The 24,512-nt window shown below is 39.4% G+C and overlaps 2 protein-coding genes across 2 annotated transcripts; one reads left to right on the top strand and one right to left on the bottom strand.

Annotated features, from left to right (window-relative positions):
* Positions 1-619: 619 nt before the first annotated feature.
* Positions 620-4,036, top strand: LOC135081036 (uncharacterized). Its single transcript, XM_063975760.1, has 3 exons — positions 620-935; positions 1,310-1,491; positions 1,739-4,036. The coding sequence occupies exons 1-3, from the start codon at positions 767-769 to the stop codon at positions 2,096-2,098; spliced, it is 711 nt and encodes a 236-aa protein (XP_063831830.1). The 5' UTR covers positions 620-766; the 3' UTR covers positions 2,099-4,036.
* Positions 4,037-6,311: 2,275 nt separating this feature from the next.
* Positions 6,312-15,482, bottom strand: LOC135081037 (uncharacterized). The gene is made up of 2 exons (XM_063975761.1): positions 12,245-15,482; positions 6,312-12,102 (listed from the first exon to the last, which is right to left on the bottom strand). The coding sequence occupies exon 2, from the start codon at positions 9,227-9,229 to the stop codon at positions 8,654-8,656; it is 576 nt and encodes a 191-aa protein (XP_063831831.1). The 5' UTR covers positions 9,230-12,102; positions 12,245-15,482; the 3' UTR covers positions 6,312-8,653.
* Between the last annotated feature and the right edge of the window lie 9,030 nt (positions 15,483-24,512).

Raw genomic sequence — 24,512 nt, 5'->3', positions numbered from 1 at the left:
ATAATTTTTGACTCGACAAAAAATTACTTAGTGAATTCTGGTGATTTATTTAGAAGCAAAAAAATTATTCTGTGAGATGGCAACACTGTTACTTTCAGTCTTGCCAGAAGGTTACTTTTGTAACCTTTAGCTGATTTTTGAGCTGCATTGGTTACCTACTTTTAGGTGATTTTTTCGAATTTGTAGAATTAATTTTTACGTAAAGGTTAATGAATAAAAAATATTTACTAATGTCAATTTACAAATTATTTCAATTGAAACGTGACATTTTAAATTTTTTAATGATTTCCAATTAATTTTCACTAATAATAACTTTTGATTGAATTTTGCAGTCAAAAGTGGTTTTGTTTTACCGATTATGATTGACTGTAACATATAAATATGAATAAATCAAGTAATGCGAGCAAGTGCTCAAATACTCGTCGATGTTTCTGAAAGTTAATGCAACTAAATTCTATTCTATCAACTTTTAATACCTTTCCAGTAAAAAAAATATGAAAGGTTACTTTTTATTGAAACAGGTTTTTTTATTTTATTTTTGGTAATATCTGACAAGACCGGACTGGCAACACTGCTCTTTCTTTCATTCATTTCATTTATTTTATTCATTCATTTCAAGCGCAGCGTACCGACCGTGCGTGTGCATAAACTTGTGGCACAGACGGATTGAAAAATTTAGTTTTCTTTTCATTCTTTTATTTGATCTATTTTCACACAAAATCGTACCGCGTTTTGAACAAAAGATTGCAACCTTTATTAACTGAAAATGCCACCAAGCTCTTGCTATTGGACTCGCAAGTTGGAGCTCGAATTGGTTGATTTCATTCGCGAAAGAGAATTCGTTTGGAAGCCTGTTGGCAATACAAATCACCATATTCAGCAGAAGTACAAGGCGTTCGCAGAGTTTGCGGCTCGGCTGGGGCGTGGATTCACTGGTAAGCACATTCCTTTGTTCATAGGACAGACTGTAACTGTGTATTGCAAAATATGCATTTTTAATTTCGCCCTTATCGCGCCTGAATAAGATCACACATATTAGCTCTATAACGGCTCTCGTGTTACGCGTGTGTCCATTTCATAATTTTCATTCGTCTTTGTCACGTAGGTCACGTACGCATACTTTATTTCGAAACATGAAAACGGTCGAGATATGCTTCGACATTTTAATCTTATTTAGTTGTGAATACTTAGTTCTGGGCACACATAACTCACATGTGGGTAGCTGAGACATTTAATTTGTGTTAGAGTTATTTAAGTTGGTTGATCCAATTTTTAGTCAATATTTTATAAAATTATTTTAACATTTCAGCTCGCTCAGTCAGAGACCGTTGGGTGAACATCCGCAGCACGTTCAATCACAACCTCCGGAGAGTGGAAAGGTCGAAGGAGACAGCGCAGACATTGGATCAGGTGTACGTCCCTTGCTGGCCGCTGTGGAAACCATTGCAGTTTCTACGAGAAGTGGCAAGAAGTGACGATGTCAAATATGAGGTGCGTGTAACAATTAATTAATTCCAAAATTTGTAGTATTTTCTATTTTAAATGATAATATTTAAATTACTACTAACTTAACATAAGCGTAAAAAAGTTGAATGTATGATGACTTGCGTGTACGTGTCTTTGCTTAGGTCTGCAAAAAAATCATCAACAAATTGATAATACCAAAGCATTTTGTAACTAAACTTACTCTGAAATATTTGAAAGACTTGAAATACTGTAATTTTTTTTTTCTTTACAGGGTTATCAATCTGGACAATTAGCACCATACACAGTTGAACAGCAAGTCGAAGTCAAGCAAGAATCCCAGTCTGATTTTGACGATAATGGCTTACTGAGAATAAGGCAACGGGGCCAACGAACCGACAGGCCCCGGAGAAAAGCAGTCTGTTCTAAAGTACAGACAAGCAAATGCACAAAAGTTATAGACAATCTTGTGAAATCCATGGAGCCTTTAGTCAACAAAGAGCCAAATCGTGAAACATATCGATTCTTCGGCAAACATGTAACAGAACAGCTTAATGCCATGAGAGAAAAAGATGCTGAGTGCGCTGCGGCTGATATCATGAAGCTTCTGGAAAATATTAGGAGCAATACCTAAAGAAACATCAACTGTGTGTCTGGTGTAATTTTCTTTGTATCTATGATACAAAATGCCCTTATGGAGGAGATATTCAATCAATACAATTGATACAAATGACATCAAAAATCATGTACATGTTGTGTGCATGTGTCGGCATATAAACTCTCAAGCGTCATAAAAATATGTTGAACCTGTTATTGGTTGTCCCCTCGTGTTTCACTTGGTTGCTTATGGCAAACAGGTTTTATGAGACTGGAAATATTACTGTGGGAATCTCATTTCCTCACCTTAAACGTTTATGTCAGTCTGCTGTCGTCGTTGGCTTGTATTTTGTGGTTCTTCAAATGTGAGTTGGTCAGGTTTTAGCTTTCTCATTGAAGTAATTTTATAAATGGAAATTGAAACAAATTTTCAGTTGTTGTTGTTGTTGTAGTTGTGTATTTATTTGCAAAAAAAATATGATTGTCAAAAATAATAATGCTGAAAAATATGTTTAGCAACAGTTAATCTATGCAGATCTCTTTATGAAATACATAAAGATTAAATTAAAATATTGGTATAGGAAGAAGGCTTCGTTGTTTCTAAATGTGTTGTCTTTGGTCTTTATTTCATATCTCATTTGGTAGTAATAATAAAAAAAAATGCATAAAACATTTATTTCTGCACTTACTGGTTGCAAACTTTACCTCGTTCTGCATTAGAAAACAGTCTGACTGAATATTGTAGTACGTTTTAACGACTTTTAACGTTGTGTCCCATAAAAATAAAGCAATAAAATTCTGAATGTTTATAGCCATACCATAGGCTTTCGAACGATTTGAATTCTTCTCTGTCTGATGCAACAAAACATTATATTTTATGGCTTACCGCATGTTTTCACTAAACCAGTTTGTCAGATGTTTGGAATTTGGGAAATATTGTAATTGATGTGGTTGTATAAAATCATTATTTATAAAATTCTTGCATTAAGTTGCACTTCTGTTCTTCACTTGACTTTTTCGAATCAGTTGATATTTTCGGTAAATCAACAAAATAACAATTTTTTTCTATTGAAAAAACTCAAGTACATAATGTTGTCTCAATACTCTTCCTGCAGCTTTTGTGCTTCATACAAATTGGTATACTTTATATGAAAGAAACTCCAATCTTCAAAACTTTTTTTTTTCTGAACAAAATATGTATGGGCGAGCTGCGTATTTGATTTTTAAAAACACTAAGAATAATTTACATAATTATGCCCGAAGTTGAAACATAACGTTGCGGTATAATTAATTTTAACAGGTTTAAACGGGATCCGTGGTCACAGGCTGACCACGGCCGGTGCATCCCGGTTGAAACATCAGGCAAATATTTACCTAACCGCTTATCGAGTTAATAAAACCTGTTATAATTTTAACAGGTTTTAACTCGCGAAAGTTTTAATGTCGCGGTGTTTCTATACTTCGAATACAGGCTTTACTCGGCTCTGCTACCACTATGGTGAGCCAATTGCCAACATTGTTAAACAATAGTTATACTGACATACACTTCAGCCGATCAGTTGTCCTTTGTTAAGGTGGACAATACATAATTCTGGTAACGGGCGTTTGTTCATTGTTATACTTGTTTTCCATGAAGCGTTTATCACGTTTGGTGGACCAAGTGCGATTACATTTCAAAGAGTGCATTGTTCTCAGGTTCTTGGTATAACGTCGTTGTATTTGTTTGTATTTCATATTTGTACCCCCTTACTAATAAAACTTACACGCTCGTTGAACAGTGTTTTAAAGTGACGTTTAGTATGGAAATGTCATTTTAAAACAGTGTTCAGCAACTGTAACTTTTTATTAGTAAAGGGGTTACTGTTTACTTACCATAAAGTTGGTCAGTTGGATTGTTTTTATTCGTCGGAAATTCTCGGAACGCAATATGTAATTCCGCTTTATTATTTATCTACGCCGCCATTGCTAATAAAATTGTAGTAAAACAAGTTGCCTACACATTTACCGGTCAATTAAAAAGTCGCCTGTCAGATGTCCCCAAGATGTCTACTTGCACGCGTGAACTGATGCGCTCCACTTATAAAATCGACGGTTTATAGTAGCGTGCTGGTGGTTCCTGATGTCCCAAATACCACAAAACGGTCCATTATTAATATACTGGAGCTGCTTAAAAAACCTGTCGCCGTTAGTCGTCAGTTGTGTTCAAGATGCCTTGGTTACGGTGAAGCACTTATTGGACTTTGCCTCTTGCTTATAATTTTTGTATACATACGTTTCATCTAAATAAATGAGTGGTTTTCCTTCCGCTCGTTTAACAACAATTTCTTGTTCATAACGAAGTCTCCAAGCAGCAATATCAAAATGTTCAACAAGAACTATTCGTTTATTTTTATTTTTCTTATGCTCATATCCATTTGAAATTAATATTATACGCAGTTTCTCTGCATTTACTAAAGAACGTTATTCTTCTAACAATGTTCACAATGTTGAATGAAAAAAACGTTATTTTCTCACAACATGAAATTCATTGATTTTATTTCTTGCAGCAACAAGATTTTGATGCATTTTTAATCATTTGTAGTTTTCCTGACTACAGACTGAAAAATCTATATTTTTGATAACAATATCGTTGCAGTTTTGACTATTTGATATAGAGCAAAATCTGCCACGGAAAACGTGCGAGTTCTTCTAATTCAATTGTTCATTTCAAAATAATAGGGGTTCTTAATAGTTTGTCGTTTTGTCGGAATTCCAAGGATATGGCTGCGCATTTAAATAGCTGTTTATCTTGTCGACTAAGAACGTCTTCAGTGTGTCACGATTATCGCCGGTAGTAATGTGGTCATACATGCACTGACCACATATACGAGTAATTTGACTACATATGCGTTGCTCACCTGCAATAGCTTTCCCAAGCTTTGAATTATATCTCCAGTTTTTGGCTGTGCTGATTAAATAATATGGTACTGTGTCCGTCTTGTTCCCGTATGTTTACTGATGACTTTCCAAGGAGTTGAAATAGTCCGTTCGCAGTGCACGACTGGGATATTAATTGTACTATCTTGGAATCTTGTCGATCCATTTGTTATTTCCTGGTTTTTCATCTAGAAATTTCAATGTCGTTTGGAGGATCAACTTCATTTAACTCAATACAAATGTAACACCACACATGCCACAATCACCTGAAGAACTGTTGAAGTTTTGTTCAAAGTAATTTCTTTTTCTAAGCATGGGCAGCGACGTTTAAGTACCCCAAAGTATCTCTCCGCAGTGTTTCTGGTGGAAATGTGGCTTTTATTATAAGCTTCCTCTGCGCCATTTTGAGGGTTCAAAAAAGGGGTCAGCAAATAATTCTTATTAAAGTAGCCACTATCTCCTAATGAATGGTATGGGCTATATTTTCCCTTTTCAAAATCTGCACACAAATGGGAATTATTGAAAATTGTAGAATCGTGTACAGATCCGAGCCATCGAATAATTCAATCTCTTATTTTTAGAGAAGCATCGCATACAGCTTGAACGTTAATTGAGAACTACCCTTTTCTACAACGATACAATTCAGCTTACGACCCTCCTCGGCTAACTATTTTGATATGGATGCAACCTAGGGCTCCTGCAACCCCAGGAAATCCAATAATCTCATAGAATTTCTCTGCAACTGTTCTCAGCTCTTGCCTATCTGGCATTTTAATATATTCTGAGCTCAGATCTGCAAGCTTGCGCGTCACTCTGTTTTATTCGACATACTATCGAATACTGTCGATTTGTGAATATTGGTTAAATCACCTATAGTACCCGCTGAAAAGATCCAGTGGCAAAGAATCTCAAACAAATTAATAATTGGGTTATGCCATCTATGGCTTAATTTCGTTGTGTTAATGGTTCTAAATCCAAAAGCTTTAGAAACACGATATCTGACGCGGAAATTTTCACCATCGTGTTCATCAAATATGTTTACTCTGTCTGGTATTCTACGTCCAGTTAAAACAACTTCTTCCGGGTCCGACAACGACGATAAACTTGAGGCGTGGATAGGCTTTAGCGATCGAAACGTTTTTTGGGTTAGAAGTTAATTTTAATATTTAGAATGATATAAATTATTCACTCATTAAATTTCATTCGGACTGGGACGCCACTCCTCCAGACAATATTCGTCAAATGTGGCTTGACTTTGTTAAAAATCTTTCACAGATGAATACCATTAACATCCCGCGATGTGTCAAACCAATAAATAAAAAAATAATAATAAATAAATAAATAAAAAATGGAATTTATTTCTCACCACAAACAAGATACAATGTAACATGCTTACGATTAGGTATAACCAAATATGTATAGTATAAATGCAGTAAGCATTCAGCTTATAGGATTTGCAGATGCATCTTCTGTAGCTTACGGGTGTTGCCTATATTATATTATTATAACCTTGGACCCCGATTTTCCTTGAGAGAATTCTTTAAGGAGATTAATATACTGACAGTAGCTTCACAGTTCATTTATGAAAACCTTTTATATGTTCGCAAAAATATAGAGCAATTTACTAGAAAGAGTGATTTACACAAGTTCAATACAAGAAACAAAAATAAACTTGCCGTTCCAAATTTCAGACTGCACAAGATTGGTAATTCATTTATGGGGAAATGTATTAAACTTTTTAATAAATTACCACAAACTGTTGTAGAATTGTCCATTCATAAATTTAAAGCACATATCAAAAGCACCTTAATGAAAAAGGGCTACTATAAAGTTGATGATTATATAAAGGATAATAATGTTTGGAATGTTTAACTACCTAGCTCGCATTAATACTTATGACTATAATTTGTATATTTTAAAGACTGTAAAACCTTGAAAAGGAGGCTGACAATAGTGACTGAGTTTCTTGCGCTGCTTCTTCTCAGCACTGGCCCATTTATTGTCCCGAAGCAGTGGTAGGGTTAATATTGGGACGTGTAAAAGCGCTTTTTTAAAGCCTATTTCCAAAAAAAAAAAAAAAAATTGCGTTCCATTGACGAGCAAGGTAACGTTCATTTGCATTTGCTTTGTTCGAAGTCACGTATAAATCCGTGTAAAAAAAAGCTTACCATGCCTAAACTTGAGCTGAATGCTGCGATATTATTGGCTACGCTAGCTAAAAAAGTAAAAGGTACGTTACTTAAAAAATTCTTAGTCAACGATACTCATTTCTTCTCAGATTCGCAAATTGTATTAGCCTGGTTGAGAACTGACGTCACTCAGTTGCAAACATACGTCGCAAATAGAGTCAGGTCGATAGGGGAACTCACACACAGCTATGAGTGGCATTATGTTAACACCAGTGATAATCCTTCAGATTGTCTTAGCAGAGGTATTCAACCACACGAACTACAAAACCATGTTTCGTGGTGGCACGGCCCTTCGTTCTTGCATGATCGAAATTATGCATTCTTGCCAGTTCCTCGAACTGAGATACAGCTACCTGAATTAAAAAAGAACAATAGTTTAATTGTTTGTACAACAACTGTTGATACTCATTGCAGTATTTTTGATGGGCTAAAAAAGTATTCGAGTATAAACAAAATGACTAGAATTCTTGCATACGTCATTAGATTTTGTAATAATATAGGGGCCAACTCTGTTAAAAGGAAAGGATTTGTCACCGCAGATGAACTTGACAATGCATTGCTGTTGATAGTGAAGCATGAACAATATCAATTTTATCCAGATGAAATTAAGTCTCTGCAATCTGGCAAACAAGTCACAGGTAGCTTGATGCAACTTTCACCTTTTATAGACGGTGTCGGTGTTATTAGGGTCGGTGGTCGGCTACAAAATGCATTACTTCCCTATGCAAATCGGCACCCCGCAATATTGCCCAAAAAATCGATTATCACCGAATTGATTATTAGGAATGAACACATTATGCTCCTGCATGCAAGTCAAAGGCTGGTTTTATCATCTATCAAACAAAGATTTTGGATTCCTGATGGATTGCGCACTGTAAAAAAGGTTATTCATAAATGTGTAACCTGTCACAGATTGAAAGCCGCTGCAGCAACTCAACTGATGGGTTCCTTGCCTTCAGCACGAGTCAACGCATGCCGCCCGTTTGAGAAGGTCGGGGTAGACTTCGCTGGACCGGTTGCCGTAAAAAACAGTCGCATCAGGAAACCCGTGATTGGAAAAGGTTACATTGCACTATTCGTATGTTTCGTCACGAAGGCTATCCACCTTGAACTTTGCTCAGATTTGACAACCGAGTGCTTTCTCGCGTGCTTCAAGCGCTTTATTGCAAGAAGGAATTTGCCCAGCGATGTCTACTGTGACAACGGCACGACGTTTAAGGGGGCAAGGAACAAATTGGATGAGTTCTATATCTTGCATTTTTCTCAGGGGGTTTCCTGGCTTTTCCTCTGGTGCTCACGCCTCTTTTGCTCAAGGGCATGGTCGTAGGCACCCCGGCAACTCCTGCAACTGTTAATCCTGTCTTATCGGTTGGTAGGGTCAAGGGATACTCGTCCTCATAATCCATGGCTTCTTGGGTCAGTATTGTGGCAACACTTGTTCACTCGTTTTTCTTAAAGACAATTGTATGGCGACACCTATCAGAAGCTTAGTGCCTACGCTTTCTGCGACGGGGCTCTGCGTCCTCTTCATCTGAGCTATCCCCGTCACGTCGACGGCGTCTTCTGGTCCCAAGGCCCAGAATGCGCATCTTCTCCAACACAGCATCTGAGGGCTCAGAGATGGAGAGCTTGGCGTCTTCTTCCAGGTATCTATTAATGAGGGAGAGCTGGTTGCTCTTAATGGCCTCCGACGTGCGGAAGTTCTCTCCCACGCTCTTCATCTTTTTCGCATAGGCTATGGCAGCCACGTATAGATGATTGTAGTTCTTGTGTGTAAGCTCGGGATGTGCATTGGGGTTGATAACCCGCGAGAATGGGAAGTGAGGTTGGGTCTTCGCTTGGTCCATTGCGAATTTCAGGGCAAGAGCCTGATCTAGCACTGCTTCTATTTCTAAAACGGCACTGCGGGCCTCTATGAAGGCGATCATGAACAGGACGGCTTTGTAGCCCGAGTGTTCCCATACCATCTTCACTTGATTGATGGCAGCTAGCTCGGAGCCCGTGTACTCAGTGTTTAGAACCTTACCCACAAGAGCCTCTCGAAGACCCAATCGGGCCTTCATTTCAGCTTGGAAAATTGTGACACTGTCAAATACGTTGTTCTCTTGAGCATTCTCTACAAAATAAAGATATCACCTGGTTTTGTTTTTGATTTACAATTGAGTTACTGCTGCCTGCGACGATATACCCGAAGGCGGTGTTCACAATAGAAGGTTGCTCGGGGCTGACAGATTTGAACGATTTCTGAAGGCTTCAAAATCTTGGCTTTTCGGGTTAACCAAGTGACACGGGCAGCTAGCGAATTGACGTCTTGAGCACTGATTCAAATGGACGTGCACATCGATGAAATCCGTTAGCTCAGGAACCCCTGTGAATTCCTTCATTGTTTCAGACATGATTCCACCAAAAATAGGTGACAAAGATTTGACGTTCATCAGTATGTGATGTTCTTTTGGTCTTGAGGGGTTGAAGTTGTACTCGATCACCATTGGCTTCTCAAGTGGATAGCTCCCACAACTTTTTCCGAATGAGATCATTCACGAAGTTATCGGGATAAAAGGATTGAACAAACCGTTTGTAGTCTTGGAAGCTCATGAAGTTGGCCATGTAGAGAATCATCTCCAAGGAGAAGATAACTGGCTGCTTCGATGTTGAGAGCGGTGGTGATGGTGCAGCCGTATTTTCAGAGACGCGGCGGCGTTTTGATGTCGACTTTTTTCCTTTCAAATTCATTGAGATTAAGAGGAAATATAGTTTCCGTATGACGCGGAAAACACTAGCCAACAGCGAGACGGTTGAATACGTTCTGCAGTCTCAGAAGTTCATACGATGAGAGTCGGTCTAGGCTATCAGTTTCCCAATTTATAGGCACGAGACTTATCAATCCGTCAATTTATTTACACGAAACATAGGAATATATCTGGTTATAAGGCCACAAGTCATACATTTAATTGTATGCAACGTGTGATACTTTGATAAACTATCGTAGTCGATAACATGACTTTAATTCGTACTATTGCATCAACTGGGTAGACCGACTTGTAGGTATGTTCCAAAAAGTTTGACCGCGAAGTGAAATACTGATAGTAGCCGCGATAACTGTTGTTAATACTGCACTTCGATTACATAACGTGTCCTCTGTATATGCGAGCGATGACTTTGACTGTGCAGTACAAAGCAAACATCTATTATCGTGAACATATGTTTACATACAATATGTTTTGCCCTCAGCTCCCGCGCCCGTGATGTTTTCCGTTTCCGAGAATGCATTGCGACGATACAAGACTTTTGTTAAAACAGCGTTACGGACTGAGCGCGTCCTACACGGCAGACGTTCAGAGCAGCTACTGACATCAGCTAACATCTTACGTTTAAAAGACAATGCCGGAAATTGGCGTCTTTTTTTTTTCGCGCGGCCATCGACCAAACCTTGTTTTTTGATTACAAAATAGTGTAATAAACCAAACTTACTATGACATGTATACCTCTAAACTCAGTCTAAAGTGAGTTACGAGCATTAGAAGTTTGATGATTTTCATGCTAGATTTGCTTTTTGCGCGCAAGTTTTGTAAGAAATTGCAACAAAATAGTGACATTGTATGTGTAAACAAACAATACCATCCATTAAAGGCTCCTGACATCAGTATGCAGCAGAATCAGCGCAATTAAAATATTGCGCAATATTTTGTTGCAATTTCTTTCTTACAAAACTTGCGCGCAAAAAGCAAATCTAGTATGAAAATCATCAAACTTCTAATCCTCGTAACTCAGTTCAGACTGAGTTTAGAGGTATACATGCGATAATAAGTTTGGTTTATTACACTATTCTGTAATCAAAAAATAAAGTTTGGTCGATGGCCGCGCGATAAAAAAAAGACGCCACCTTCCATACAAAATCTGGCATTGCCATTTAAATGAATATTTATGATATCGCTGCTACGTGTTATCACACATGGCCATTATTGTTAGATGTCCACAATATGTTTTATGTTATGCAGATGTTTATCACCTTGGATTTGCATTTTTATTCACGTGCGAACGGCGTGCACTTCGAGACTAAGATAAGAGCCAATGATGAAATACAGGAACGTTGCGACACTAAACTCATACAACTTTTTTTTTTACATTGAGCGTCGAAACTGTCGTGCAGACGTCTCTTGACGTGTAAAGGTCCAGTATGGTTTGTACGCCGTGTGGTCCAGCCATATTAACCGTAGTCGCGTCTCGCTATGCATGTCATAGAGTTTTAAGTTCGTCGTCTAACGTGCCGTTCACGCTACGAACTTCATGCTGTATCACTCTTCAACCGAAAGTGACAGGTGTGTTCGTATTAAGAGCCGTTCACACTTGTTTTCCGCTATCATCTTATCGCACGTGCAGATCAACTTGCATTTCCACAAAACTGTGTAGCTGGAGTAACGAACCCGCCACATGTACTACGTGAGATAAAATAAGTTTTCACTGCCTGCATGTGAACATGAACAGCCGAGATTGATACAAGTAGATCAATGCTATGAAAACTGCTAAGGCGATACGGGCGCCACAGTGCGTACTTTTGAACCATCCGATCATTCTTATAGTCAAATAATTTGGACTTTACGGCTGAAGCTTGGAAAACATTGCATTATATACCTTTTTCCCCTGAGTATAAAAATGTATTCATCACCTCCCTGCGATGCTCCATTTCGAAGTTATGGACCGTACGCTTATGTACCACAGACTGTACTGGACGTTATGTGGCGTCAGCTTATTCTACGTCAATGATACCAAGAAGTTATTAATAATTTTTATTTACATATTTATAAATACCCCTAAATAGACCCGTATCATTACAAAAGTGTAGTCCAGCCCGGCTCCTGCACACCCCTGCTTCTTTAATAACGCGCGAAGCACTCGGCGCTTTGTCCCTTCCATGGGACATCTTGAGATCGGTAATCTGAGTATAGAAAAGTTAACATTAATTTCGTTGAAGCTTACAAGACACTTTGAGGGCCGGGGCACACGACAAACTCTTTGCTTAGAAATTTTAATGGTTATACTTGGATGGGTCGCTGATAGGAGTTTATAAAAATACTCACAGCTCTTGGATGGTCACGCAACTTTAGCGTGGGGTCTGGTCCTATCTCCAACAGCAGTAACATTATTATGAGAACCAGGGATCTGCTTGTTTTCTACAGCTCACAATTCACAATCCAGTAGCTACAAATGAAAAGAAACAAAATATTAAACTCAGTCAGTCAGTAAAGGAAGCGCTCACACCCTGGAGTTGGCTGCATCATTTATCTCTTCGAAGAGATTTTTGTGCTGCGGTGGGGTGATTGCCTCTTTGATAATTTATAATTTGGTCAGTTGAGTGGGTTTTTCGGAGGTCTGTTGGAGGGGAAGACTCTTAATTGATCCCCCGTGTCAGATTGATCATTATTGCTTCCACTGCCTTCCGAGGGTCCTTACACGATTTGTACTTTTCCTTGAATTGAAGATGGATTGCCTCTGGGTGTACTCTAATTAGCGGGGACGCATCCTCACTGAGTTCATTATTGATTTCACTTGAGTAATTACATTCTTGATCTTTTGGGTCTGCTCTCCTTCATACTGAATGTCATAGCCAGAGGATGTTTTAATGTAGTGGTAAGGGGAATGGGGATTGGAAAGGGAGGCAGACTGTGGTTTTGGTTGAGGGGTCGACATTTTGGGAGCTTGTGTTGTAGGGGTCTCAATATGTAGTTTGAGTAATTTGAGTTGACTCTCCAAGTTTGCCATGTATGATGAGCAAAGAGATGATTGAGCTCGCCATACACTCTCAGCATCCGAGATTGATTTTCTAAACCCCTATATGGAGGCTGCGGCCATCTTCAAGTCAGCTGTTATGGTTGCTTGGGACTCCATGTAATTGAGGAAAAGGTCACTTTGAGTTGCCCTCATTGAATCAATTAGTCCTGTCAGGTAAGCAAAAGGGCCAGTGTTCTGGGTCAAAGCAGGGTTTGGAGTTTTCTGCAGAAACAGATCTACAAAGGAGCAAACCCTGTCGCTCCCTAACATCTCCCAGTTTTGATCTAGCATATCTAGGGTGTCTTGCCCCAGTAGCTTGGAGTCTCTGAAGCAAGTGAGGACATCCTTCCTCATTGTCATCACTACAGTTCGTGTTGTTTTGGGCTCAATGCAGTCTTTCCGGAGCCCACCCCATCTAGCCTTAAAGATCTTGATAGGGTCAGGGGGAGGTTTTTGTTGTCCTTCTTCCTGCTGAGGATTCTTTTTTGTTGCAGGACTTTCCTTGTCAACAGGTTGGGGACTAGGTTCCTCCCCAGTAGCCGAAAACTCTGGAATCTCTACTTGGCAATCCGGGTCAAAATAGGCTCCTGGGTCAGGGACTCCCATTGATTGAATTAAGTTATTGTCATAGGGCAGGCCTCCAGGAGGGATATCATCAATTACTGCAGGTAAATCAAGGGCCACCTGTTCACTCCAGGACCCAATACCTTTTGATGACATGCTTTCTTGTGTCCGATTGATCGTAAGGTCTGATCGATAAAAGACTAGGAAATTCTGTCTGCTGCCTCCTGTTGGGGTGGTTTTGGGACCTTGTTTGTTCCTCCTACTCTAGTTGTAAAACGATGTCTCCAAGCAGCAATATCAAAACGTTCAACAAGAACTGTTCGTTTATTTTTATTTTTCTTATACTCCATCCATTTGAAATTTATATTTTACGCAGTTTCTCTGCATTCACTAAAGAACGTTATTCTCCTAACAATGTTCACAATGTTGAATGAAAAAAACATCATTTTCTCACAAGATGAAATTAATTGATTTTATTTCTTGCAGCAACAAGATTTTGATGCAATTTTAATAATTTGTAGTATTCCTGCCTACAGTCTGAAAAATCTAAATTTTTGATAACAATATCGTTGCAGTTTTGACTATTTGATATAGAGCAAAGTCTGCCACGCAGAACGTGTGGGTTCTTCTAATTCAATGGCCTCCGCAGAATAACAGCGTCCTGTTCTGGGGTCTACCTCAGAGCAGGACACAATGCTGAGCGGATGCCATTTTTGTCCACAAATGTGCAAGTATTGCAAGCTGTATACTGTGTAATAATTTAATATGTTGGGCCAAATAAAATATTTTCTTTCTTTCTTTCTTTCAATTGTTCAATTCAAAATAATAGGGGGTTCCTAATAATTTGTCGTTTTGTCGGAATTCCAAGGATATGGCTGCGCATTTAAATAGCTGTTTATCTTGTCGACTAAGAAGTTTCTTTGAAGAACTGTTGAAGCGCCCTTGCTGTCCAGCACCTTCACCATCGCTGTGGAAAGCAAAACATGTGGCGGAGTAGTAATCTGCTTATTAATGTCGGTGGAATTTGCAAAATTGTTAATTGGGACAGAAGGTCCAGGCGTGGGGTTTGATTCATGTAAATGCAAAAGAGTGTTATGCATTCTTTTGCAATATTTACAAGGCACAAGACTGCATTTATTTTCTACATGACCTGGTCTAAGACAATTTAAACAAACTTTGGCCTCTGACGCCTTTTGGATACGGGTTTCAATAGGAAGAGCTCGAAATGATTCACAATTAAATAAGAAATGATTCTGTTTACAAATAGTGCACAGTACAGTCTTTGTGTTTTATGGATTTTAAGCAAGGGGTCTGATCTCTTCTTTTGCCCCCTGCCTAAACGCCCAGAACCTCAGAGCGGCCTTAATGAGGCCGACTGTTGTGGCTGTGATGAACCCCACCATCATTGAATATTGCAAACTGGTTAGGAAATCTGGGCTTTGGATGGCCAGCCGCATCTTGCTTGAGAATGTCTCTTCAGGTTTGTAGGTCATAACACCTCTGAAATAAATTTGCCCCAAGAACTCATAGTTGAGGTTGATGACAATGGTCTGATTGGTGTCTTTGAACTTTAGACTGTATGATTCGGGCCGATGAGTCAGCCTGAGGATCTGGGGTTGATCAGAGCAGAACACCTCAGGTAGGTAGAAACTACAGTTGCTCTCGAATCTCACCAGTCCAGTCTTTTGAACAGAGCGTGGCCCGATTATGACATAGGGCATTTCATCACATGAGGTGCAGCCATAGGTTGACTCCACTTCTATCTCACATGATGCCTGCTCTATCACCTGACCCACTATGGGTTCTGCTCTGAGCATCATGCTGATGACTCCCCTGATGTTTCTCACTCGTCTGAAGAGCAGGCCAGAGTCATCAAATGAACCCTCTAAAACGTGCCTTGAGTTCTCTGCTATTGTTGTGGAGTAAAGGGGGGGGGGGGGGGCTGCAGGCCACTGTTCTGCCGTCCGGTTGGCATATGATGTCATGCAGCGGATAAGACCATTTTGCAGTGTTGTTCACCCCCATGAGAGGGAGCTGCAGGTCACCTAAGAGTCCAGCTAGCCCCTCATTCTTAAGGGCAGCATTCACACCAAGTGGGATCTCTCCATGCTTCCTAACGCTGGGGTATGTGGGGTAAAACTCAGTATCTATCGACCCAAGGTGGACTATTACTGGCTCGGTGAGCAGTGGGTTTTCCAGTGATAGAGAAAATGACACCACGTTCCCTTCAATGGACTTATGTGTGTAGTGGACCATTTTAGTTGTTCCCAGCAAATGGTATATTACATCGCACCTGTCCACCACCGGCACAATATCCCAGTAATACCAGACACACTTCTGCCTATGTGTGCAAGGGTCGTCCATGTTTGGCACTAGCCTGCAGCCTACTTGAGCATCGTTGAGTGTGTAGGCTTTAGGCCCGACTGCTGATAGCCTGACCCCCTGCTGGCATTCTTTAGAGTTCCAACAGAGGCCTGCCCCCAAACAGCTCGAATGTGACTTGAAATCCATACTGAAGTCGCAGGTTTTGTAGGATGCACCATATGACTGGGACAACCCGAGACCTGCATTCAGCTATTTCCTCATTGTGTGAGCAGATCCAGCAGTCATCACACCCCTCAAACTTGGACACATGACTAGTCATGCAGTCTGAACATGAAGCCTGTATCAGACCATATGACCTCAGTGTCGTTAGGCTCTCAGCAGAGACCGGGCTCCCGTTGAGCAGGTACGTGCAGTCTGCCTTGTAGGGGATCAGCCCAATCATGCCCTTGATTGAGTGAATGGATACGCAGCACAGGATACTGCCAACGTACGCGGCCATAGTCATGATTTTCAGAATCTTTGCCATTATGGTTTTCTTCCGTCTTTGTGTGTGCTACGAGAGCACACACAAAGTGCACACATTTTCAATTGTTTGGTCTCTTGAATTTTGTTGCCGTTGTCATTGACTTCATTAATGTTGGCATTCTCTAATATTTTATCAGCTATTTGGCTTATTTTGTCTAAATCTGAAGTTTCTGATACGGTCAAAACAGAATTCACATTAAATGGTAATAATAACCTGAGCCATAAAACTCGAATAGTTTTATCGTCGATTAGATATCTCGCGTCCTAACTCCCGCATCCGGCGCTGAAGGTGTGATGGCTTCAGATCTCCCAGGTCTAAATCTGATAACAGTTGTATAGATGATTATACAGTATGTAACCGCTGTTGTTCCAATTCTTCAAAACAACTAATTAGCTGTTCTTTAATAGTTGAAAACTTGCCAGTTGTTGGAGATTATGATATGTCGCTTACTGTGCCATGGTAGGGACCGTATGAATGAGACAAAGGTTGTTGTTGGTCTGGTTGTTGGTTGGTCTACGTGATTATTTATACGATGTGGGATTCTGAAACTTCTTCAGAAAGTTTTCTGATGGGAAGTTTGTTATGGTAGGGGAGCGTATAAATGAGACAAAGGTTGTTATTAGTCTGATTTATTAATTATATCACATGAGTATTTATACAGATAAAAGATAAATAACGTCACAGCATCTTAACACTACGTGGTAAATCTGCTGACACTGAACGTGATCAAGATAATGATTAAATTATGTGCATACCGGCACAGTACTCCCCCCTTTAAATAGGAATAAACAATGATGCGCTAATTACAATAAATATCTACGTTAATACATTTGTACTGTAAAGTAAATCTATGTAGTGAAAAATGGTGACATGTTTATAAAGATGAGTTCGTATCTAACAAAATTGAACCACTGGCTTGACAGTTCTTCCTGATCTAGTGGTATACGTGCTGTTTTCTGTTTTCTTGTAAGTTACGTTTTCACAGTCGTGGTTTGCTTTCCACCAATCTTTGGAAATTCTTAATATAGATAGATATAGATTCCAAGTTGTTATCTATCGAATGTTGAGACATTTCATTGAGCGTCGCTTAATTTTTGTAAATAAAAACTTAATGAATGAATTTTCTTAATGCCTTCTGTGCCATGTTGGGAGACCGTATGAATGATACAACAGTTGGTATTAGTCTCTGTTATTAGTCTGTTTTACACGAGTATTTATACGATGTAGATTATAGATAAATGACGTCACAGCATCAGCACTATACGTGATAAATGTGCTGACACTGTGAACGTGATCAAGATAAGATATTAAGTATTGCGCATACCGGCACAGTACTCCCCCCCTTTAAATAAGAAATAAAAAATAATGCGCTAATTACAATAACATACATATATTATCTACGTTAATACATGGTTCAATGTTCAATCTCTACAAACTTACATACAAGAAATAGAAATAATGCGCTAATTACATAATACAAATTACAATAACTATTACTATTACACGAAGGCTATCCACCTTGAACTTTGCTCAGATTTGACAACCGAGTGCTTTCTCGCGTGCTTCAAGCGCTTTATTGCAAGAAGGAATTTGCCCAGCGATGTCTACTGTGACAACGGCACGACGTTTAAGGGGGCAAGGAACAAATTGGATGAGTTCTATATCTTGCATTCTTCTCAGGGGGTTTCCTGGCTTTTCCTCTGGTGCTCACGCCTCCTTTGCTCAAGGGCATGGTCGTAGGCACCCCGGCAACTCCTGCAACTGTTAATCCTGTCTTATCGGTTGGTAGGGTCAAGGGATACTCGTCCTCATAATTAGGGAATGCAAAACCGGTTAATCGGAAACCGAAAAATCGGAAAAACCGCCCTTTTTCGACGAATTCTAAAACCGGTTTTAAAAATCGAAACCCGGATTTAAATCGGTTATTCTATCTGTATACACGTAACCAATTCCATAAATAAGCAATATCATTTTATTATAATAGGCCAGTAGAATTAAACACAAAAATGAATTAAATCGGAAATAATTCCTACTAAAGATTTTAGTGCTTTAATGGCTTCATTAGTTGCCCATAAAGACTCTCCTAGGTTTTCGACTTCGACGGAGTTGTGCTTAAGTGGTGGGGGCCCCCGAAAGGGGCGCTTTTTCGGTTTTCAAGTTATACCGCGTAAAGGACTTACCCTATCGAAAAGTGGTCTTCCTGACGGTTGAAGGGCATTTAATCCTGTATTAAATAAGACCAAATTCATATGTTTTGAACAAACCGTTCTCGTGCAAATATTCGGCAAAGTAGAAAATATGTGTACAATTAATGACCCTCTCCACGTCCAATGGCTCGTTACCCGCAGGCTTCCAAGTCTTGAAAAGGAGCGCCTCAACCAGTGTAACCCTATCAAGGCTTACGAGCTGGATGCGCCTATCCTTGTTCGTCCCAGCCGTTCCTTAACTGCGGTTGCTGCACCTCTTCCTGGCACTCACCTGAACGACTCTGTGTTACCTACTGTGGCTGTCCCTCTTCCTTGTATCCTCCTGTACAACTACGTTGCCTAGCCGTATGCCTGGTCTAAGGTTCGACGCCAAAAATCAACCTCAACAAGTTCATATTAAAACGCTGAAGAGTTTTTTGTTTGTTTGTTTAAACGCGCTAATCTCAAGATTTACTAGTTTGATTGAAATAATTATTTTTGTGTTGAAGAGCTCATAAATTGAGGAAGGCTATAGGATATATACAATCACTCTACGACTAATAGAGGCGAAGCAGTAAAGAAAAATGTTGCAAGCACGGAAAATAGTATTTAAACTATTTTCACGCGTACAAAGTTGATTTTGTGGCGTCGAACCTTCGACCAGGCATATGGCTAAGCAATGTAATCGTACAGGAGGGTACAAGGAAGAGGGGTAGCCACATTAGGTAACACAGAGTCGTTCAGGAGAGTGCCAGGAAGAGGTACAGCAACCGCAGTTAAGGAACGGCTGGGACGAACAAGGATAAGCGAATCCAACTCGTGAGCCTTGACAGGGATACGCTGGTTAAGGCGACCCTTTACAAGGCTAGGGAGCCTACGGGTGACGAGCTATTTGACGTGGAGAGGGTCATTAATTATACACATATTTTCTACTTTGCCGAACATTTGCGGGAGAACGGTTTGTCCAAAACATATGAATTTGGTCTTATTTAATACAGGATCAAATGCCCTTCAATCGTCAGGAAGACCACTTTTAGATAGGGTAAGTCCTTTACGCGGTATAACCGGAAAACCAAAAAAGCGCCCCTTTCGGGGGCCCCCACCACTTAAGCACAACTCCGTCGAAGTCGAAAACCTAGGAGAGTCTTAATGGGCGACCAATGAAGCCATTACAGCAATAAAATCTTTTGTAGGAATTATTTCCGATTTAAAATCTAATTCTACTGGCCTATAATATAACCTGGGTATTTTGATATTTGACGAATATTTGGTTATTTTACAATTTATAACTTGGAAACATTGTCACTTGGTTACTCCGTCGTTTACCTTTGAACGGGGAATCCCCGATAATTATTTAAGACTCGTACCGCCCGCGCCCGCCACCTGACATGACCTAACGTTCACAAATAAAGCTTTTTACATTTTATTATACTTTTTAATTTAAGATATTGCTTATATCAATCGTAATTGTAAACAAATACGTTTTTGATGTACATTACGTACCTACATGGTGGTAATTAACAAAATACTAAAAACCGACAGAGTAATGAATTTTAAAAACGTATTCGTTGACAATTATTACGTACAATGGAGATAAACTACCATCCCTTGAGTTAAATTTAGCTTATTCATTATGCATTATGTGCCTTTAATTCCTAATGAATAAGCTAAATTTATCAAAACTGTTATAACCCTCTCTTAAATAATGTAATCTAACACAAAACGGACAGAACGTAACAAATCGCTGTATGTAACTACTAGTTGATTGAAAAAAAAAAACAGAACGATAATAACCGATTAAAAACCGAAAACCGGTTTTTTTTCTTGGAAACCGAAAAAAAAATCGGTTTTTGATAAACTTTCGGTTTTGCATACCCTACTCATAATCCATGGCTTCTTGGGTCAGTATTGTGGCAACACTTGTTCACTCGTTTTTCTTAAAGACAATTGTATGGCGACACCTATCAGAAGCTTAGTGCCTACGCTTTCTGCGACGAGGCTCTGCGTCCTCTTCATCTGAGCTATCCCCGTCACGTCGACGGCGTCTTCTGGTCCCAAGGCCCAGAATGCGCATCTTCTCCAACACAGCATCTGAGGGCTCAGAGATGGAGAGCTTGGCGTCTTCTTCAAGGTATCTATTAATGAGGGAGAGCTGGTTGCTCTTAATGGCCTCCGACGTGCGGAAGTTCTCTCCCACGCTCTTCATCTTTTTCGCATAGGCTATGGCAGCCACGTATAGATGATTGAAGTTCTTGTGTGTCAGCTCGGGATGTGCATTGGGGTTGATAACCCGCGAGAATGGGAAGTGAGGTTGGGTCTTCGCTTGGTCCATTGCGAATTTCAGGGCAAGACCTGATCTAGCACTGCTTCTATTTCTAAAACGGCACTGCGGGCCTCTATGAAGGCGATCATGAACAGGACTGCTTTGTAGCCCGAGTGTTCCCATACCATCTTCACTTGATTGATGGCAGCTAGCTCGGAGCCCGTGTACTCAGTGTTTAGAACCTTACCCACAAGAGCCTCTCGAAGACCCAATCGGGCCTTCATTTCAGCTTGGAAAATTGTCACACTGTCAAACACGTTGTTCTCTTGAGCATTCTCTACAAAATAAAGATATCACCTGGTTTTGTTTTTGATTTACAATTGAGTTACTGCTGCCTGCGACGATATACCCGAAGGCGGTGTTCACAATAGAAGGTTGCTCGGGGCTGACAGATTTGAACGATTTCTGAAGGCTTCAAAATCTTGGCTTTTCGGGTTAACCAAGTGACACGGGCAGCTAGCGAATTGACGTCTTGAGCACTGATTCAAATGGACGTGCACATCGATGAAATCCGTTAGCTCAGGAACCCCTGTGAATTCCTTCATTGTTTCAGACATGATTCCACCAAAAATAGGTGACAAAGATTTGACGTTCATCAGTATGTGATGTTCTTTTGGTCTTGAGGGGTTGAAGTTGTACTCGATCACCATTGGCTTATCAAGTGGATAGCTCCCACAACTTTTTCCGAATGAGATCATTCACGACGTTATCGGGATAAAAGGATTGAACAAACCGTTTGTAGTCTTGGAAGCACATGAAGTTGGCCATGTAGAGAATCATCTCCAAGGAGAAGATAACTGGCTGCTTCGATGTTGAGAGCGGTGGTGATGGTGCAGCCGTATTTTCAGAGACGCGGCGGCGTTTTGACGTCGACTTTTTTCCTTTCAAATTCATTGAGATTAAGAGGAAATATAGTTTCCGTATGACGCGGAAAACACTAGCCAACAGCGAGACGGTTGAATACGTTCTGCAGTCTCAGAAGTTCATACGATGAGAGTCGGTCTAGGCTATCAGTTTCCCAATTTATAGGCACGAGACTTATCAATCCGTCAATTTATTTACACGAAACATAGGAATATATCTGGTTATAAGGCCACAAGTCATACATTTAATTGTATGCAACGTGTGATACTTTGATAAACTATCGTAGTCGATAACATGACTTTAATTCGTACTATTGCATCAACTAGGTAGACAGACTTGTAGGTATGTTCCAAAAAGTTTGACCGCGAAGTGAAATACTGATAGTAGCCGCGATAACTGTTGTTAATACTGCACTTCGATTACATAACGTGTCCTCTGTATATGCGAGCGATGACTTTGACTGTGCAGTACAAAGCAAACATCTATTATCGTGAACATATGTTTACATACAATATGTTTTGCCCTCAGCTCCCGCGCCCGTGATGTTTTCCGTTTCCGAGAATGCATTGCGACGATACAAGACTTTTGTCAAAACAGCGTTACGGACTGAGCGCGTCCTACACGGCAGACGTTCAGAGCAGCTACTGACATCAGCTAACATCTTACGCAGTGCCGGATTAAGCCAGCGCGGGGCCTGTAGCAAATTTATATCAAGGGGCCCTTGGTTTGCTTTAGGTTCTCAAGTTTAGGGTATTAAATGAAACAAAATTAACTGTTACAAATGAACTTTTCTTGATTTAATGTGGGAAAATTTAGAGATAACACTTTCAATATCAACTTATTTAAGCAAATCATGCTCTATATTCAACAAAGTAAGATGATTAAGACGTTCTTGTCCCATCGTGTTCCTTAATTCATTTTTAATACGTTTTAATGTTGAAAAAGAACGTTCGCCACTGCAGTTAGTGATCATGAGAGACATGTAAATGCGCAAGGCAATTTCTAAGTTTGGAAAACACGATTCTAAAGAATTATTTATTAAAAGTTTTTAAAATTTTTAAAAATGATTAGTTTTTCAAATGTAGTTTGTAAAATGATCTTTTGTCATACGTTTTTTGTTAAATAATAGTAAACCTCATTTTTTAATTATCCGCTTTTTTACTTGAGTCTCTAAAACACCTTGCTCTTAATCTACCGTCACTAGCTTTCAATAATCTCGAAACATGATCGATATGATAATCGATTAAAAAGGTTAGCTATATTCACTCATAAAAAAAATGAATCTATATTTTATAATAAATCAACCAACTATAGTAGATTGGATCGTGACTGAATTAATAAAATTTAAATAGTTCGCCTGTTTTCTCGAAATATTGATAATCGATATTATATTAAAATCGATTAAAAAAGTATAATCTCGGCTACCTACGTAAACTCATAAAATAAATGTATATACCTATAGAAAAAAATACAAATCTGGCCGCTTGAAGGGTAGAAATGTGGTATCTATAGATGCTAGTCTAAATTTAAACATTATAGGCCAGTAGAATTACATTTTAAATCGGAAATGTGAATTACATTTTAAGGCTGACAATAGTGTCTGAGTTTCTTGCGCTGCTTCTTCTCAGCACTGGCCCATTTATTGTCCTGAAGCAGTGGTAGGGTTAATACTGGGTCGTGTAAAAGTGCTTTTTTAATAAAGCCTACTTACAGAAATAAATGAGTTTTACTGAGTTTTTACTAAATAATTCCTACAAAAGATTTTATCGCTTTAATGGCTTCATTGGTTGCCCATTAAGACTCTCCTAGGTTTTCGACTTCGACGGAGTTTACGGAGACGCTTTATAGGTTTTCCGGTTATACCGCGTAAAGGACTATCGAAAAGTGGTCTTCCTGACGGTTGAAGGGCATTTAATCCTGCATTAAATAAGACCAAATATACAACGTGTCCCAAAATTCAAGGATAAGCCGGCGCCGCAGGGTGGACATAGTCATGACTACTTTAGGAAAAATAAGAAAAAAAATATATCTCAATTATTTTTTAAGTTACACAATAAATTATGAAATTCGTCGAAAGTTGACACCCCTTATGATATTTTACATTACCACGACCACAATTTTTCAAATACTTCTGTTTTTTTGTTTGTATCGGCAACTTAAGTAGTGCTGCTGTCCACCCTAATTCTTAAAACCCTCAGAATCCTTGCAGTTTTTACACAAAAGTTAATCAAAATATGATATTTCCTTAAAATTTTGAACGATTTTTACTTTCACTCCACTTTGACTCGTCGTTTTGTAAAAAAAACAGTATGAACACTACTGCGGCAAGTTTATTATAAAGTTGACGCAACTATCCAAGATTCCAAAATGGTATAATACTCTAAGAAAACTAGTCGCAAAAAAGATATGCGTACCATTTTTACAAGTACTTCGCTTGTTAGTTAGTATGGGATAAATCTTGCAATTAAATTTAAAACCAGTTCTCCTCAACCAATTGAGCTGAAATTTGGTATACTTATGTAAGTACGATGACATTGCAATATTATGGTATCATTGAGCTGGATGGAGTCTGGAGGTGGCCATAGGAACTTCTAAACGAAACGGCGGAATCGCAACTAGTTTGGGTTCGTTGGACATCTTTTCGAGCACTTTAGTGCTAGATGATGTCCATGGTCCTGATGATGAAGTCAAGAGGTGACCAGGAGCTGGCCAAAGGAACTCCTAATCGAAATGGCGGATGATTATCGAGTTTGGGTTCGTTGAATTTGACTTCCCGAGCACTTGGACCA

The sequence above is a fragment of the Ostrinia nubilalis genome, chromosome 19 (assembly GCF_963855985.1).
Source record: "Ostrinia nubilalis chromosome 19, ilOstNubi1.1, whole genome shotgun sequence".
NCBI classification, from domain to species: domain Eukaryota; kingdom Metazoa; phylum Arthropoda; class Insecta; order Lepidoptera; family Crambidae; genus Ostrinia; species Ostrinia nubilalis.
Note: the sequence above shows the minus strand (reverse complement) of the source record. Positions and strands in the feature narration are given on the sequence as shown.

Bases quoted from the DNA above. Each gene is read 5' to 3' on its own strand.
- LOC135081036 (XM_063975760.1), top strand. From the start codon at position 767: ATGCCACCAAGCTCTTGCTATTGGACTCGCAAGTTGGAGCTCGAATTG. The intron at 936-1,309 runs GTAAGCACATTC...TTAACATTTCAG, and splicing joins GCTGGGGCGTGGATTCACTG to CTCGCTCAGTCAGAGACCGT. The intron at 1,492-1,738 runs GTGCGTGTAACA...TTTTCTTTACAG, and splicing joins GTGACGATGTCAAATATGAG to GGTTATCAATCTGGACAATT.
- LOC135081037 (XM_063975761.1), bottom strand. From the start codon at position 9,229: ATGAAGGCCCGATTGGGTCTTCGAGAGGCTCTTGTGGGTAAGGTTCTA.